This window comes from Electrophorus electricus, chromosome 6 (assembly GCF_041902795.1).
Source record: "Electrophorus electricus isolate QZ-2024a chromosome 6, ASM4190279v1, whole genome shotgun sequence".
In the NCBI taxonomy this organism is placed as follows: domain Eukaryota; kingdom Metazoa; phylum Chordata; class Actinopteri; order Gymnotiformes; family Gymnotidae; genus Electrophorus; species Electrophorus electricus.
In genome coordinates, this window is record NC_137502.1 from 9,141,463 (window position 1) to 9,158,302 (window position 16,840).

Genomic DNA, 16,840 nt, shown 5'->3' on the forward strand with positions numbered 1-16,840 from the left:
AGGCAGAGGTCAAAATCCAGGTAGCAGATGACAAATATATTTGAGCCAAAATGGGAGCAGGGAAGAGAGCAAAAACCAGAAGACAAGGCAAAAGTAAAAAACAAACAACAAAAAAACAAACAGAAAGACCAAACAACAATAGACAAAGATAACTGCTCAGAAACAGATGACTATGCACAGACTAGACTTCATACAGACTAACAGAACATCTTATATAAGGAAACACAAAGGGGAAAACAAGACTCAGGTGAAACTAATAATCAGTGGACTGGGAACAAACAGGAGGTATGTGGGTAATGTAGTCCAAGGTAGGCTAGGACCGTTTGGAAGGCATGACGGGTCCAATGCATGAATAAAACCAAGGTGAAGTATTTGATTCCCAGGGAGCACTCTCCCTGTAAATATGCAAGTCTGGATAAGAGTATCTGCCGAATGCAGTAAATACACTGACAGTAGCACATAAACACATATGCATCAGTGAAAGGTAACATTAACTTTGAGCGACCAGAGCTATACCCCTTATCCTTTATCCTTTATACTTCAGAATGACATCACCCTATAATTCCACCTATGGTCAGTCTCATTGTTCTAGCCTGTCTTTTTAAATGTAATTTATACGAACTCCAAAATGTACTAATTTCGCATGTGCTTCCTATTACTACTGTGACTAGTAATACAGTGTTAAATATTTATATTTTTAAACGAATATGCATTAGGCCGGAACATAATAACATGGCCAAGAAATAAAAGTGCATGCATAAATTATAACACGTGTTTGTTACACGTGTTACAAAGCCTTTGTCAAGAGCGACTTTTAAGCGATTCCACACTGTTGCCTTGTGCGTTTCTTCTACTCTTTTTTTTTCGAATGGGTGCATTTAATTGGCTCTGATTATACTGTTTATATTCTTTACACAAGTAGTCATTTAGCGTACACTGTGGTCTCCTGCTACAAGGCCTCAGGGTAAGCCTCCGCTCGAGCGTTCACGTAACTAACTGTAGCAGCGAGTTAAGCTTGCAGCCAGAGGATTTTCCTCCATCTCAGGTCTGCGTCCTCTAATCACGCTTTCGCCGGGAAACATGGCTCTTAATAGGCTGCCTCCTTGCTCTGGTGAGTGTAACTTTTCTGCATCTGTAACCTCTCTCTGTGTTACATGCGTTTTTTGTTTTTGTTTTTGTTTTTTTTCACGAAGGAAATAACCAAGCGACATGTGGTCAGTTTGTCACATGCGTAAATCTGTCAGACTGGCTCTTTTGTTCATGGCGCGCAGACAACTGTTGCACTTGATTCGTGTTAATGAGATCATGTATTTATAGCGCACTGTTCTCCGAACTGTTTGTATTGGCCCATAATTGATGGTCTGTTTTTTTGTCGATAGATAACTTGATGAAACAGTCTTTATTGTGGACTCTTAGGCGTTCGTATTTGGTATTTTAAACTTGTTTCATAATCGATTTTTGTAGAGGTAGTTTTACAGGACTTAATAAGAGTGAATTAGCTATATATGGATTTGGGTTATATTATAATTAGTGAACATTAAATGTGGTTATATCTGATGCTGAACAAGGTTGGAAGCTAGGGACACGGTATATCCTATTACTAATCGGATATTATAAATAATTCCATCTTTTCTTTGTCGTGTGGGTTTGTAAACCATTCTGTCTCGATGTGGTGTGTAACCACGCCGGAGCACTACTAGATCTGTAATCACTACTCTCAGCCCTGTAAGCGTCTCTTTATCACTATGATCAGCCTATTTAAGTGGCGTTAAAGACATTTACGTAGTGTGTGTGTGTGTGTGTGTGTGTGTGTGTGTGTGTGTGCGCTACTTGGTGTTATTGTATGCAATGGAATGTTGAATTAGCTATGTGAATACGAAAAGAGCTTGTGATCTGTTTAACACGTTTCCATTTGTACCTGTCCATGGTGCTGAATCTGTCTCTCTCTTCCCGGTCTGTCCTTATCTCTCTTGCTCTGTCTATCTTTTGTCACATCCCTTTTTTGAAGCGGCATGGAACGGAACTCCTGAGCGCATGCGCGTAACCACAGCCATGAGCGAGTCTTCATCCGTCCGCAGCGAAAAACTCCGCAGTCTTGCGCGCGACATCTCTGAACTCGGCCAGGACGCAGCCAACACTCGACATGACGCTCTTGATTCTGCAGAGGAGTCTGTGCGTGCTGGTTTCTGAGTATTATATTCCTCAAGGTCAACTGCGTGTGTAGACCTGACCTCGGCCCGCGCGACTCACGAAAAGGGTCATATGGAGTAGGATAATTACAAAAAGGTCAAAACTTAATGCAAAATGAACGAACCAAAACCTGAATCTGTCAGTCGTAGGTTTGACATATATGACAAGAACATTTTGCTGTTTGCATCAACAACTGTAGTTTTTCTATTGCACTTGTACTTTTTACCCCTGTCCCAGATCAGCTCAATGTCCTATGGCATGTCGAAAGGTTGAACATGTTAAATCAATCGACTGTTGTAATAGTTGTTATCCATCTTTACACATTTTTATTGATACAAATTAAAACAAATGAATTAAATAATAAACCAAGGAATACATTAATAAAATTATCTTTAACGAAGTGAGAAATGTTCCTTGAGACATGAACATGGACCTGAAATAAACAACTTTTGTTAATACATAAAATGTGCATGTGTGTGTGTGTTTATTAGGGGAAGCCAGTTCCTCGCACCACAGGAGGATTGTGTTTTGCAGATGGTCACAGAAGAGTGGACTATGTACTTGTTTATCACTACAAGAGGCGCCATTTCATTGTGTCCAATGGCAACTTGCCCTCACCGAGCTCCACCACTTTGCACAAGAACACACAGGCAGAGGTAACCGAGGTGGAGCTACAGGCAGGCCTGGATTCAGGGCCTTGGGAAGAAGAAAAGGCCCTGATCAGGGAGGAGTTTGAAAGAGGCTTGCTGGAGGAGGGCCTGGAGATTGAACGTGACGATGAGGTGTGTTGATGTGTGTGTGTGTGTGTGTGTGTGTGTGTGTGTGTGTGTGTGTGTGTGCATGAGCCCCTCTTGTGTCAGTGACCTTTGCTTGGGACAGAATCATAGTTGATTTAATTTGATACATTTACTTTAACAGCTTTACCAGCACTCATTGTTTGTAGTGTAATTCTCACTCTGTCCTTATGACTTGAGTAAGCCTTTCTCATTATGGCTCACGGGTTCATTTTTAGCTTTAACAATTCAGTCCCAGCTTTTTTCTTTCTGTCTTTCTCTCAGGTGCGGACAATGCGGTTTACACGCCTGCATGCCCCCTGGTCTGTACTTAGTCGTGAGGCGGAGCTCCTTAAGATCAAAGTTCCCACTAAGAAAGTGAGCTGCACACATTTCAGTTCAATTGAACTCGGTTTCAGTTGTTCTTAAAATCCACATTTTTATTTCAGAATTAATTCATTTGAATGCCAAATAAATACATGAAAAAAAAAAAAACTTGGACAGAAAATTAACCACCCAAACCACAATGCTAATTGCAGTGACAAATCTAAATATGCAATTATACAAATCTAAATATGCAAATAAAATCCAAAAATAAATATGAACTTGAATATACATTCTGAATGGATAAAAAAGTTTAAACATTGCAGTGAGAAAATAATCCATATGATCATGTGGAGGTAAGCATATTTACTATGAGGAATAAGATGTGCTATGGTGTACACTGCAACGTTCGTATGTATTCAGAGGGTTGTTGAGTTGATAACCAGTGCTGATGGGGACTGTGCTGATTCAGCTGTCTGAACCTTGTACACATCACCAGTCATCCTGTGCCCCCCCTGCCTTTCCCAAACTCAGCTCAAGAGCTCCAAAAATGGGTCTAACTCCATTCTGAATTTCACATCAGGGCTCTCTGTGTTTCTATTAGCGACTCCCTTTGTCTGGCTTTACAGGCGTATGAGCTGAAGGAGAGGACAGGGCTTGCAGGAGCAGTCAGCTCCATCTGGGCGAAGATCAGTCAGCCGTTTCAGCCGGGGGTGCCAGGACCCAAGCAGCCACAGGCCTGGGTCCTCTCCCTCCCTTTCAGCAGAGAGAAGCTCCATCTGTGAGAGGACTCGGACATATGCATGAGATTTCCACACACACATCTCCATAACTCACACACACAGATGTGAACAAGCTCTGATTTCTTTTTGTTTGTTTGTTTTTAGGTTTGACATCAAGTCGAAAAACTCCCTGTTTGACAATGCAACACGTGGCCGTATTGTGAGTTTCTTTGTTTCGGTTAAGGAATAGGTTACGTTTTATCGTTAACATTCATTTTAAAATCTGTAGAGTTGTTGGGATTTTGTATGACTTCTGATAACTTTGATGAGTTTGATGACCCTAAATCTCCTCCAAACAGTTTAGTGGAATGCAACATTCAGGCTCCATATGTTTTGGGCTCCTTAAGGATGGGGACTGTGGTGATTCATGTGCTGTGTGTTCTGTGTGCGTGTTTGTGAGTGTGTGTGTGTGTGTGTGTGTGTGTGTGTGTGTGTGTGTGTGTGTGTGTGTGTGTGTGTGTGTGTGTGTGTGTGTGTGTGTGTGTGTGTGTGCATGTGCATGAATATGGCTTTTGTAGGTGGCTGCGATCCTGAGACGGACAGCCTGTACACAGACATGTCAGACTATGGGTCAGCACTTTCAAACACGAGTTACAACTATCTTTAACATTGCAAGCATATTCACATTTAATTGACTGTTTGTTATTTTAAACATGAGTGTAGAACTGGTTATGTGTATTGGTGAAGATCACTGTGTTTATGTCTTAGGCATCATGTCTTTACTGGCTAAAGGAGTCTATGACTCAGCCTTTCCCTTGCATGATGTGAGTTGGAGTGGACTTTTCACTAGCGTAGCAACATAATGACATTTAGAATTTACAAATAACATATTACAGAAATATTCACATAATTTTTTTTTCAATTAGATATGATTAAATTAACATTTGATAAGTAATATGGCAGTTATGTTTAAGCATGTCTAGAGCACGCCATGTCATAATTCCTAGTCATGTAGTACTGTAGAGGTTGTATAGGTGCACACAGGGTATTTAGTTCATCTGTAGTTGGATAGTGATGTGTATGGCTATGCTATGGCTGTGAATTTAGCCAAGGGACAGTACTGGGTTTGTATCAGTGTGTGAGTGTTTGCTTTCATTGCTCTAGGGGGATTTCAGTAGCTCAGATGAGAAAGTGCATCGCAATGACAGACAGGTAATCTCTTCCCTCTGCTCTTATTGAACAGATGTCAGGTGGTGGAGTTCAGGATAAGCTTTTACTTGATTGATGAAACTGCAGTAAGCTCTTTCTTGTCATTATTAATGTGCAAATGTGCACTTGTGTCATGGTGCATGCTTGTGTCACATTAAACAGAAGTTGATTTTATTCAGTATGAAAAAGTGTCTGGTTTATTTGTTAAGAGCAATTGTATGTTTGTAGAGGTTGCATGAAGAATGGGCCAATTATAGAGTGTTCCTCAAATACCAACCACTTGAGCTCATCAGGTACTGCAAGCATCGTGAAAAAATTCAGTACAATTGTACAACTTGTAAACATACTGGCCAGCCCTGTGTGTAAATTTATACATTCATTGTTTGACAACTGCTTAATTTGTGTTCTGAAGGAAATACTTTGGGGAGAAGATTGGTCTGTATTTTGCCTGGTTGGGTGTGTATACTCAACTATTAATTCCACCCTCAGCAATGGGAATTATGGTGTTCCTGTATGGCTGGCTAACTGTAGACAGCAATGTGCCCAGGTACACACACACACACACACACACACACACACACACACACACACACACACACACACACACACACACACACACACACACATTCTCTTCCACTTTCTCTTGCTTGCTTTTTTGCTTTCTCTTTACTTGTATCTGTGTATGTTTGTTTGTGTGTCAGTATGAGTTTGTGTCTTGCAATCAAAACAAATATAAAGATTCTATCTATCTATCTATCTATCTATCTATCTATCTATCTATCTATCTATCTATCTATCTATCTATCTATCTATCTATCTATCTATCTATCTATCTATCTATCTATCTATCTATCAGTCAGGAGATGTGTGATGGGCACCTGAACTTCACCATGTGTCCCCTGTGTGATCGAGTGTGCGATTACTGGCAGCTGAATAGCACGTGTGGCACAGCGCGTGCCAGCTATTTCTTTGACAACCACGCCACTGTGGCCTTTGCCATCTTTATGTCCCTATGGGGTAAGTGCTGTTGTGTTAGTAGGCAAAAAGATATCTCTAAGTGAACCTGAATATATGTGTGTGTGTGCACGTGCGTGTGTGTGTGTGTGTGTACAGCTGCTGTGTTTCTCGAGCACTGGAAGAGAAGACAGAGGTGTCTGCAGCACAGTTGGGATCTGACAGGCTTGGAGGAAGAGGAGGTGAGTGTCTTGTTAGACACAACCCAGCAGCTCCTGCAACCAGGGCAGTGCCAGCCAGTGTGTTTAGACTGATTCCACAAAGTCAAGTGCAGTGTGTATTTGTGTGTGTGTGCATATAAGTGTGTTTCATGTTTGATTGAGGGTATCCTAAAATGTTATATCATCAGAACATCTATAGCCTAAATCTAGTTTACACAGAATTACAGAATGTTATAAAATAATGTTATACAAATGCAACTTTCATGTAATGTTAAGAGACAGCAAGATAGCGAGATTGATGGTTTCATACATTCGTAACCCACATTACCACCTTCATAAATCAGTATGATCACTTTTGCAGCTCACCTTCATCTTCATTTGCTGGCACACAACTTCTCCTCTTTCCCCCAACATCCAGTGCAGCACGTCTAAATCCAGGGCCTTCATGATTCTTTTTGTTCTTGTTGCTCATGTGTTTCACAGGTGTTAGGAGTCTTGGCCATGAACTCTAACTGTTATTGAGGTTGTGTCTTTGCTTAGACAGGGGACCAGATCTTCAGTGTATGACACAGTGGTGTTACCCATCACATGCCTCCTCCAGTTAAAAATGACTCAAATGAAATGTAACATATTGTAAAATGTGCAGTTGTAATATAATGATTTGAATTGATGTATGATTAGCTTGCATGTACTAAATTGTGGTATTAGTTGTTTTTTGTTTGTCCTCATTGTTTCCATGTTATATTTGGAAGTAGTACGTTTCCCATACGATACCTGATTGGATGGATCATATGTTAATTTGATTGGACCTGTGCCATTCTGGTCCTTATATAGCCTTAGCCCTAAACTCTACATTGCAACTTTAGGCAGAATAATTCGATTTATTGAGTTTCTTTAAATAGATCATGCTTCAAAAAGAAGTAATAAAGTGACCTAAAGGTAAATTAATAGATGTCAGCTGTTAGGACTTCAGGCAGGAGACTGCAGGGTATATTGCTCTGCTGAGGTAAGGTTAGGAGGATGAACAGAGCATCTTCAAGCCTTATACTGCAAAAAAACATAATGGTAAGAATGTCAAAGAATCATGAGATTTATGAAGCTCAGTATTTTGAGACAGGTGAATTATTAAGTACACACAATATAACAAACATTTTAAATAAGTTGGAGGTTAAGAAAGAAGAAATAGGTTTTGCAATAGGTTAGAACACTTTTTAAAGACAAATTTAGGTTGGAAATATTATTGCTCTATAACATTACAAGATTTCAACACTTCAACCATAAACATAGAGTCCTGTTTACATTTTTGAGATTATAGATTGGAGTGCATTGTGGGTCTTGCTGATGTTCTTTCGTCCTGAAATTATGTTCTATAATATGTATATATTGGGTTGCATTTTGCATTTTGGTTGCATTTTGTGTAATATTGATATTGATTTTTTTTTTTCTACTTTCTGTTTTACTCAGGATGAACTCCGTCCTGCGTATGAGGATTTTCTTCTTAAAAAACATCAGAAAAAATGCAAGAACAAAAAGAAAGAGGAGGTAATTGATTATAATGCTGAGTGAGGATCTTTAATTACAAAAGCGACCTCTTGTCTGAAATATACGAAATGCAGCCTACTGCCTTCATGCATACTGAGCCTTTCGATGGAGGTAATAGGCATTCATGTTTCGGAACTAAAGTAAACTTTTGTTTGTGTGCCTATAAAGTAGCATTTGGATGTTTCTGAACCTTAAGACCCGAAGCACTGGGTGTGTATGCATGAGTATGTGTCAATAATCTCTTTTTTTTTCTGTTTTGCAGATGGATGGGAGAACAGATGACATAGGCAGGGAGAAGCTACTGTCTGCTAAAGGAGGCCAGCCAATGGTGAGAGAACTGAGGGGCAAGGGGGCGGAGACAGCGTTTGTGTGCATCCCGAGGAACAGACTGAAAGAGAGAGAGAATAGTGGGGCACAAGAAAGAGCGAGAGGAGAGACAGAGCTAATGAACTTATCAGCGAGGGCGGTGGGGCTTTGGGAATAATGTTATTAGTTGTCTGTCAGCTGTCAGTCGGAAGTAGAGGGGTCAGACTACACCTGCTCATCCTCTGGCTTGTCTCCTCTACTCTCTTCTTCATGTCTGGTTAAATGATAAGTGGGTGAGGTTACCGTCTGGGTTCAGAGTTTTTAACTTTGTTGCACATGTACAATTAGAAGAATCGAAAGTCATTTAATATGGTAGCAATTTCTGTTATGTGACATTATAGGTGTTTTTATTATTATTATTATTATTGATGTTGTGGCCCCCCCCACCCCCCCCTTAACATACACAGACACACACTGGAAGCAGATTACCCTTCCAAGGAATTCCACATAGATTATGTAGGATTAGAGCCAGTGATGGATTAAAACATAAATTAAAGTGGTGCCATTCCTCTAATAAAAACATACTTAGTGTGTGGTTGTAATTTTGGGGTTGGGAGGATTTGGATGTGTGAGTGAGAACATTTATCAGTTTTAATTATGGTGCATTTCTGAGCATATGTGTGTTCATAGGTGTGTATCCACTTTGTAATTGTGGTTTTTGGTCAGCTTCTTACGAGCAGACTACATTATCGATTATTTGCCCTTTGTGTTGTTGAAGTGTTGGGACTGCATTCTACATTTGACCATATTTTAAAATGCATTTCAATATAGCTTCTTACCTATTATGCCTATTACCAACTTTTGAGATGTATTGTAGTAATGATTTTAATGTTTTAAAATCTAACATCCTTGCCATCATTTTTTGTAGCTTGCCTCAGAATCTCTTACATGGAAGGACCGATTGCCAGGATACTGCATCAATATGTCCTCAATACTTCTCATGGTTGGTATTTGTGTCTGTTTGTTTATGCAAATATATGTATTTGTGATTTCATTAATGGCTCACTCTATGCTAATTTATGATGGGATTTATTCATTAGCTCATCTTGTCCTAATTTATGCATGAGTTTTTATGATTTTAACTCTAGCTCACCCCGTGCTTGCTCTCTCTTTTTCTCTCCGTCTCTTGCCCCATTTCCCACCTCTCTGTCTGTGTTTCAGGTGGGAGTGACATTTTCAGCAGCGTCTGGTGTTATTCTTTACCGTATCATTGTTTTTGTTGTGATGTCAACGAATCCCGACCCTGAGGCCAAGGCCAATGTACGAGTTACTGTGACAACCACTGCTGTCATCATCAACCTGCTGGTGGTTTTGGTGCTGGATGAGATTTACGGTGCTGTGGCAGCCTGGATCACAGAACTGGGTCTGTGTGTGTGTGTGTTTGGGGGGGGTCAGGGGGGATAGAGGAAATCTGTATCTGTATGGGAGAATCTGTATACAAATCTGTACAGGAGAGCACATTTGAAAGTGTATAATTGCCACTGTGCTGTTACAGCACTGAGATGATAAAGTTATTGGTCAATAATAATGTAACGGTGAGGCCACACTGCTGCTACTCATGACCCCCTCATGCCCAGTGGTGATGATATGCTGCTGTTTGTGGGGCTGCAGAGATCCCAAAGACCGAGGCAGCATTCGAGGAGCACCTGATCCTGAAGGCTTTTCTGCTCAAGAGCATGAATGCCTTTGCTCCAGTCTTCTATGTTGCTTTCTTCAAGGGCAGGTTAGCACTTTATGATAAAGAATAGTGTTGTATTCTTTAACATTTTCACAGTTTTGGAACATGGCATGCATTAATGAATTGATGATTGGCACTGTTGAGCAACAAGAACTGCATAAGATATGATGTGTTGTGTTGTGTATAATGTATAGATAGTAGGCCAAGTAAAGCACTGTTGTTTATCTAACACAAAACCTTGTTGGGTGATTAAGGTTTGCAGGGCGTCCTGGTGACTATGTGTATGTCTTTGGAGATTTCCGCATGGAGGAGGTAAGAACAAAGTCTTGTCCAACATACCATTTGTATAGTTTTCCATTTATATGTTTTGTGTGTGTGTGTGCGTGCGCCTGTGTGTGTGTGTATTACAGTGTGCTCCAGGAGGCTGTCTTATTGAAGTGTGTATTCAGCTTGGCATAATCATGCTGGGAAAGCAACTCATTCAGAACAATGTGTTTGAAATCGCCGTCCCGTGAGTTTTATGCACATATACAGATGCGCTCTCACAATCACACACACACACACACACACACACACACACACACACACACACACACACACACACACACACACACACACACACACACACATATTCCACACACATTGATGCAGTTTTGTAGGCATCTAAGATATTTTCCAAGGATTGCAAAAGTTCTTGAAACATTCCAATCTTTGAAACATTAAAAGGGCCCTCAGTCTACTGTGCATTTCAATGCTTCTATCTCCCTCTGCAGGAAGCTGAAGAAGATGTATCGCTCATATAAAGAGGAGAAGGAAGGTGGGGAGAAGAAGAACAAGGATCTGAATCGTCCACGTCACCGCTGGGTTTTAGATTACGAGCTGGAGCCATTTGAGGGCCTGAGCCCAGAGTACATGGAGATGAGTACGTGTGTCACTAAACCTCATTTGTGTTCAGTCAGATTGGTGTCTTTCATTTCCTGGGTCACTCGCATCAGTAAGTGAAGCAGAGCTTAGTGACTGCATTTGGCTGCATGCTGCCATTGGCAGCTGTCCACTTTGGACATAAGAAAATGTTCATAAGAAGAACTTCAAGGTGTTTCAGTAGCAGGAAAATGAAAGGATCAGAATGAAGTATACTCTGAAAGGAAGCAGAGATTTCCTGTAAGGAAGCTGTAATTGAAGGGGCTATTGTTTAGTCTTTCTGGGAGAAGCCATGCCTCATTCCATATGGTAAAACAGGAAAGCAAATGGGCTACATTGGAATTTTAAGAAAAGTTGTTCTATGCATGCATGAATGCATGATTGATTTGTCTTTGTCATCTGCAGTTATCCAGTATGGATTTGTGACTCTATTTGTGGCATCTTTCCCATTGGCTCCCCTCTTTGCTCTGCTCAATAATGTCATTGAGATTCGCCTCGATGCTGCAAAATTTGTCACTGAAATACGGAGGCCGGATGCTATCAGAGCAAAGGAGATCGGTAGGAATCTGGTCAACAGATGTGTTGTGTGCCACCTCAAGCAGCACATTGTTTGTCTCTGTGTCCTCAGAGATTTCTTTCTCTTTTTTCTTTTTTTCTTAGGTATATGGTACAATATCCTGAGTGGGATAAGCAAGTTTGCTGTGATCACAAATGTATGCAAAAAACAGCTTTTTCTTTATGCTATTTGCATGTATAAAATTGATTAGTACTTATATGATAGATCACTGTGAAAAATTATTTAACTGCTGAAACGTGAGTAATTGGTTGTGTAGGTGTTAACTTTATTAACTCTGCTAATGTTAATCACGCTCAAATAAAAATACTCAAATAAAACACTCATAGCTTGGATTAAATAGTACAGAAATGTAAAAATAGCAAGTAATATCTATGTTGAATGTGGACATGTGGACATTAGAATAACAAATCTCATTATTTCTTTCTCCTTCTCTCTCTCTCTCTTTCTCTCTCTCTCTCTCTCTCTCTCTGTCAATCTTGCTCTCTCAGGCATTTGTTATATCCTTCACATCAGAGTTCATTCCTCGAATGGTGTATCAATATATGTACAGTGAAACAGGCACCATGCATGGATATATAGACCACACATTAGCATACTTCAACACCACTAACTTCAAACAAGGAACAGCACCCAACAGCACACGCTTTGACCGAGAACTGCGTGTCTGCAGGTGTACATATAGACACAAACACACACACATACACACAAGCACACACATACACAAACACACACACACATAAATACACATATATGATCATATAAATCACCGAGTATTTCCTTTCTTCACAATATCGGTAACTCTCTTTGTCTCTCTTTTAGGTATAAAGATTATCGAGACCCTCCCTGGTCCCCTGAGTCTTATCAACTTTCTAAGCAGTACTGGTCTGTCCTAGCTGCTAGACTGGCTTTTGTCATCTTTTTTCAGGTCAGTGGAATAGCTCTTATATGGTTTTCATTCTGTTTTGTATGATAGCTCAGATGTTTAACAAATTTTAAAATTTAGTAAACATCCTAAGATGCATGCAATTCATATTCATAGTCAAGGCTAATTTATAATTGTTCAGATGTATATAATATGCAAATAATTCATAATTACAGATGTATGCATTACACTTGTGTGTGTTTCCAGAACCTTGCCATGCTCCTCAGTATGCTGGTGGCTTGGCTGATCCCAGATGTGCCCCAGTCACTGAAGGAACGGCTGAAGTTGGAGAAGGTCCTGCTGCTGGAGCTCCTCCTTAGTGAGGAGGCAGCCAAGCAGCGCCGTGTGTCCCAGTGCCCTGCTGACTTCAGCATCAGCATTAAGAGTCCTTGGGAGGAGGAGGAGGAGGAAGAGGAGGAGGAGGAGAAGGAGGAGGAGGAGGAGGAGGAGGAGGAGAAGGAGGAAGTCACTGGTGCACAAAGCCAGATGACTGAGAGGCTGAATGAGCCTGGAGAGAGTAAACTCCAGCTGCCTGTGGAGAAACCTGTAGCCATCACCACTGAGCTCCCGAGCCCTGATGCAGACTCACCCATTGAGATGCCCAGCAGTCCACAGTGGCCCATCAAACCAAACATACCATCAGCTCAACTTAATCAATCTATTCCTCATCTTCCAGTAAATCCAGAGCCGTATGGGTCCTGCTACCGAGAGTTTGACCTGGATGGGCCTCCACCTTGGGAACCAAGGTCCAAATTTAAGAGCCGCTGTCGGACCCTTCCATCCAGACAAAGAGCGACGGAACCTGAGGACAGAGCAGGCAGAGCCAGCCACTCCACTAGCTATGTATACCTCAGCTACAAGGATACCCTATTACCCAGTAAGTTCTTACATAACATGTCAAGACTACCATCAGAACCCTCATCTAAAACAGAGCTCTCAGCCAGTCATTCATGCTCCTCATCTAACACAGAGCTCTCAGTCTGCCAACAAGCAGCTTTACAACACCTTCTGTCCAAAGAGGAAATCACAAGCAGTCAAACATCAGTGGCACGTTCACCTTTCAAACCAGAGTTTACTGTCAGCCAATCAACAGCACTGCCACGCCCTCAGTCCAGACTGGAGCTCACAGGTAGTCAATCAACTACTCTACCAAGACCCCCATCCAAGCCTGAGCTGATGGGAAGTGTAGCAAAAGGACTTTCAATCCAAAATACAACCATCAGAGCCAAGGCCCGCTGTCAGACTCTTCCCCCTAGACAAACAGGACCTGATGCTGGGGGACGTTCACCTAGCGCAAGCCACTCCACCAGCTTCCCACATCTCAGCCAAAAGATTCCTCTCTCACCTAGTGAGTTGACACGCAACACCCCAGTGTAAATGTAATTGGATAAAACAAACTCTTCCCCTCCCCTCCAACAGCTCTCAACCAGTAACCTTTTTCAGTGCCAGGCACCCCAGGTAGTTACTAACTTATGACTGACTCAGATGAGGTTCACTGAGGTCAGGATAATCAGTAACTATTTGTTGCTTTATTGAGGTGTCTTCTACATTATTATCTCATATGAGAAAACAGTTGATGGTCATATATTTTGGCAGCTAATCCACTTCTGACATTGTAGTGTTGGCTGAGAGGTGGTGTTGAAATGTGCACTCTGTACATCCTTGAGCCCCAGAAGTGCTCATGTTCAGTGTGTTTAGTGTTTCACTATAACTAAATAATGCAATTTGACAACAGTGAGGCACACATTGATACTGTGAACACACACACACCATTAACTTATCAAAGTCTCTTTCAATTCCTTTTTAAACCATGAGCAGATTTGTGTAAGAAATATTTGTGTAAAAAATTCTTCTATGCAGCATTTGTGGGTCAGAGTGCTGTGTGGCCATTGCACATGGCTAAATCAACAGGGAGCCTGAGTTTTGTCATGATCTTGTTCATGAATCGATGCTGGCACATGTTTCATTTTAAATGTTTCAATAAGTTGCCTATGTATAAGGGATATAATTCATAATGTGCAACCTAACAGTAAGATGCTCAGCTGATTTAATTACTCTGTAAAACATCTAATATACATCTAATATAAAAAACATCAACGATAAATGTTTCTAGGAAAAAATGAGGCAAACATGAATCGTGCATCTTCCACATTTAATCTTAAAGGCCACTAACTGCCTTGACTCATTCGAGTAATCCTAATGTTGTTGTGTAAATTGAACTAAGTCATATCCTTTTATAGGTCTATTTTACATTTTTGCTTAATAGTTCAGGTAACATTCAGGTAACATGAAGAAATTCAGTATACATACTCAGGAGAGAAATCCTGAGGATGAAGTTAGGTGTAGATATATATTTGTGGTATAACATTTTACATTACATAAATCTGATGAGCTCAGCATGTGATTATATTTCACAGTGGTATATTACAACAACACAGACAGCTCTCTAAATATGCTATAAAGTTGAACTTATCTTATAGCTGTGTGAAATATCACCTAGGCGTCTCACTCCAGTATGACATAATAAAGCAAATCATTTGTTGAAGGCATTTGCAACTGTATGTAAATATCCACATCTTAATATCTCTTTATACAAAAATTTGTACAAAAATTAGTATACTTGTTTGCTATGTTGTTATAAATCATAGCATAAATAATTGATGTTTAGAAGCATTTAGTGTCTGGTTTTATTACATGATATATCAAAAATAACTACAGTATGTCAGCCATTATGATAAATAAACTGATATGTTTTAAATGTTGTATGCTTGAGTAATCTGATACATCATAAGTGCACAATATGAAGAAATTGTGTATATCTTTATTTGAAGAATGAATTAATAAAAAAAATCACCACTCAGCAGATGGTAAATATCTATTGCTATTTAATGATATTAAGTCAAAGTCAAGTCAGCTTTGTTGTCATTCAGACTATACAACAAGTAGAGCTGAACGAGATTGCGTTTCTCCGAACTCCAATATGCAAATATGTAATATACATAAAAGTAAATGCACGAGACAAGACATTAGTCAGCATAGACAAGACACAATATAAACACACAAGAAATATATAAAATATATATATAGCACAAGTGTATGTGTGTGTGTGTATATATATATATATTTAAAATACTGCACATTGCATATAGAAACTATTGACATTGTTCCAGTGATTATTGCACAGTGTAACCGATATTGTAAACTTAGCACTGGAAAATGTTGATAAGGTGCTCACAGACAGAACATTAAAATTACTGCAAAAAGTAGCTACATATGAAGATGGGGGTGTGGGTTATAAATAGTGATCATAATAATTCTATGTTTCTAGGTATAAAGTAAAATAAAAAAAAACGTCGTGTGTATTGTTAAAGGGAGTTGAATGGCCTGTGGGAAGAAGCTCTTGTTAAGTCTGGCAATCTTGCACCGCATGCAGCAGTAATGTTTACCAGAGGGCAGAAGGCTGAACAGTCTATGGTCAGGATGGGTGGGATCCCTGACCATCTTTGAAGTAGCTGCTATATCAGACCGGGAGGCTGCTGGTCAGAACACTCTGTATGGTGCCTCTATAGAACATCATGAACATAGGAGATGGAAGGTTTGCTCCCCTCATCCTTCACAGGAAGTGAAAGCACGGTTGTGCCTTTTTGATGTGGGAAGTGGTGTGTATAGTCCATGTTGGATCATCTGTAATGTGCACCCCTAGAAACTTGATGCTTCTCACTAACTCTATGGCAGTACCATGGATTGCGAGTGGAGCATGTACCGTGTGCTTCCTCCTGAAGTCAACAATGATTTCCTTTGTCTCGTTGACATTCAGTGACAGGTTGTTATTGTCGCACCAGATGATGAGTTGGTTCACTTCCTCTTTGTATGCCGAGTCATCGTCGTTGCTGATGAGGCCCACTACCGTGGTATCATCTGCAAACTTGATGATGTGATTTGAGTTGTACTTGGCACAACAGTCATGAGCACACCACCCTGGGGAACTCCTGTGTTCATGATGATGGTCTCAGAGGTGTTTACTCCAACTCGTACTGTCTGTGGTCTGTCTGAGAGGAAGTCCAATAACCAGTTGCACAATGGCGTGTCAATACCTAATGGGCTGAGTTTCTTTACCAAGTGTTGGGGTATGACTGTGTTGAAGGCTGAGCTGAAGTCAATGAAAAGCATTCGCACATAACTGTTCTTATTCTCCAGATGGGTCAGGCTTCGGTGAAGCGCTGCTGAAATGGCATCATCAGTGGAGCGGTTAGGGCGGTATGCAAACTGGGTGGATCAAGTGTTGCAGGAAGTCTTGACATTATATGGTCTTTCACCAGTCTTTTGAAGCACTTCATCATGATGAGACTGAGTGCTATAGGGCAGTAGTCGTTGAGCGTTGATGCTGGTGACTGGGGTTTTTTGAGTCAGTGAAGTGACTCTGGATTTTCTGTCCATACGC

General features: G+C 40.5%; 1 protein-coding gene across 3 annotated transcripts; it reads left to right on the forward strand.

Annotated features, from left to right (window-relative positions):
• The first annotated feature begins 841 nt into the window (after nucleotides 1–841).
• Nucleotides 842–15,443, forward strand: ano2a (anoctamin 2a). 3 transcript variants are annotated; one of them, XM_081715317.1, is made up of 26 exons: nucleotides 843–1,111; nucleotides 2,009–2,172; nucleotides 2,682–2,972; nucleotides 3,249–3,341; nucleotides 3,917–4,068; nucleotides 4,175–4,229; nucleotides 4,588–4,639; nucleotides 4,778–4,833; nucleotides 5,174–5,221; nucleotides 5,447–5,511; nucleotides 5,631–5,765; nucleotides 6,075–6,235; nucleotides 6,332–6,414; nucleotides 7,858–7,935; nucleotides 8,198–8,263; nucleotides 9,170–9,244; nucleotides 9,463–9,664; nucleotides 9,913–10,024; nucleotides 10,234–10,291; nucleotides 10,390–10,490; nucleotides 10,753–10,901; nucleotides 11,306–11,458; nucleotides 11,561–11,613; nucleotides 11,966–12,147; nucleotides 12,297–12,402; nucleotides 12,607–15,438. In XM_081715317.1, the coding sequence occupies exons 1-26, from the start codon at nucleotides 1,081–1,083 to the stop codon at nucleotides 13,774–13,776; spliced, it is 3,891 nt and encodes a 1,296-aa protein (XP_081571443.1). In that variant the 5' UTR covers nucleotides 843–1,080; the 3' UTR covers nucleotides 13,777–15,438. The 3 variants fall into 3 exon arrangements, with proteins under 3 accessions (XP_081571445.1, XP_081571443.1, XP_081571444.1); XM_081715318.1 differs by lacking the exon at nucleotides 843–1,111 and adding an exon at nucleotides 1,125–1,725 and having other exon boundaries at nucleotides 12,607–15,439; XM_081715319.1 differs by lacking the exon at nucleotides 11,306–11,458 and having other exon boundaries at nucleotides 842–1,111; nucleotides 12,607–15,443.
• The last annotated feature ends 1,397 nt before the right edge of the window (nucleotides 15,444–16,840 follow it).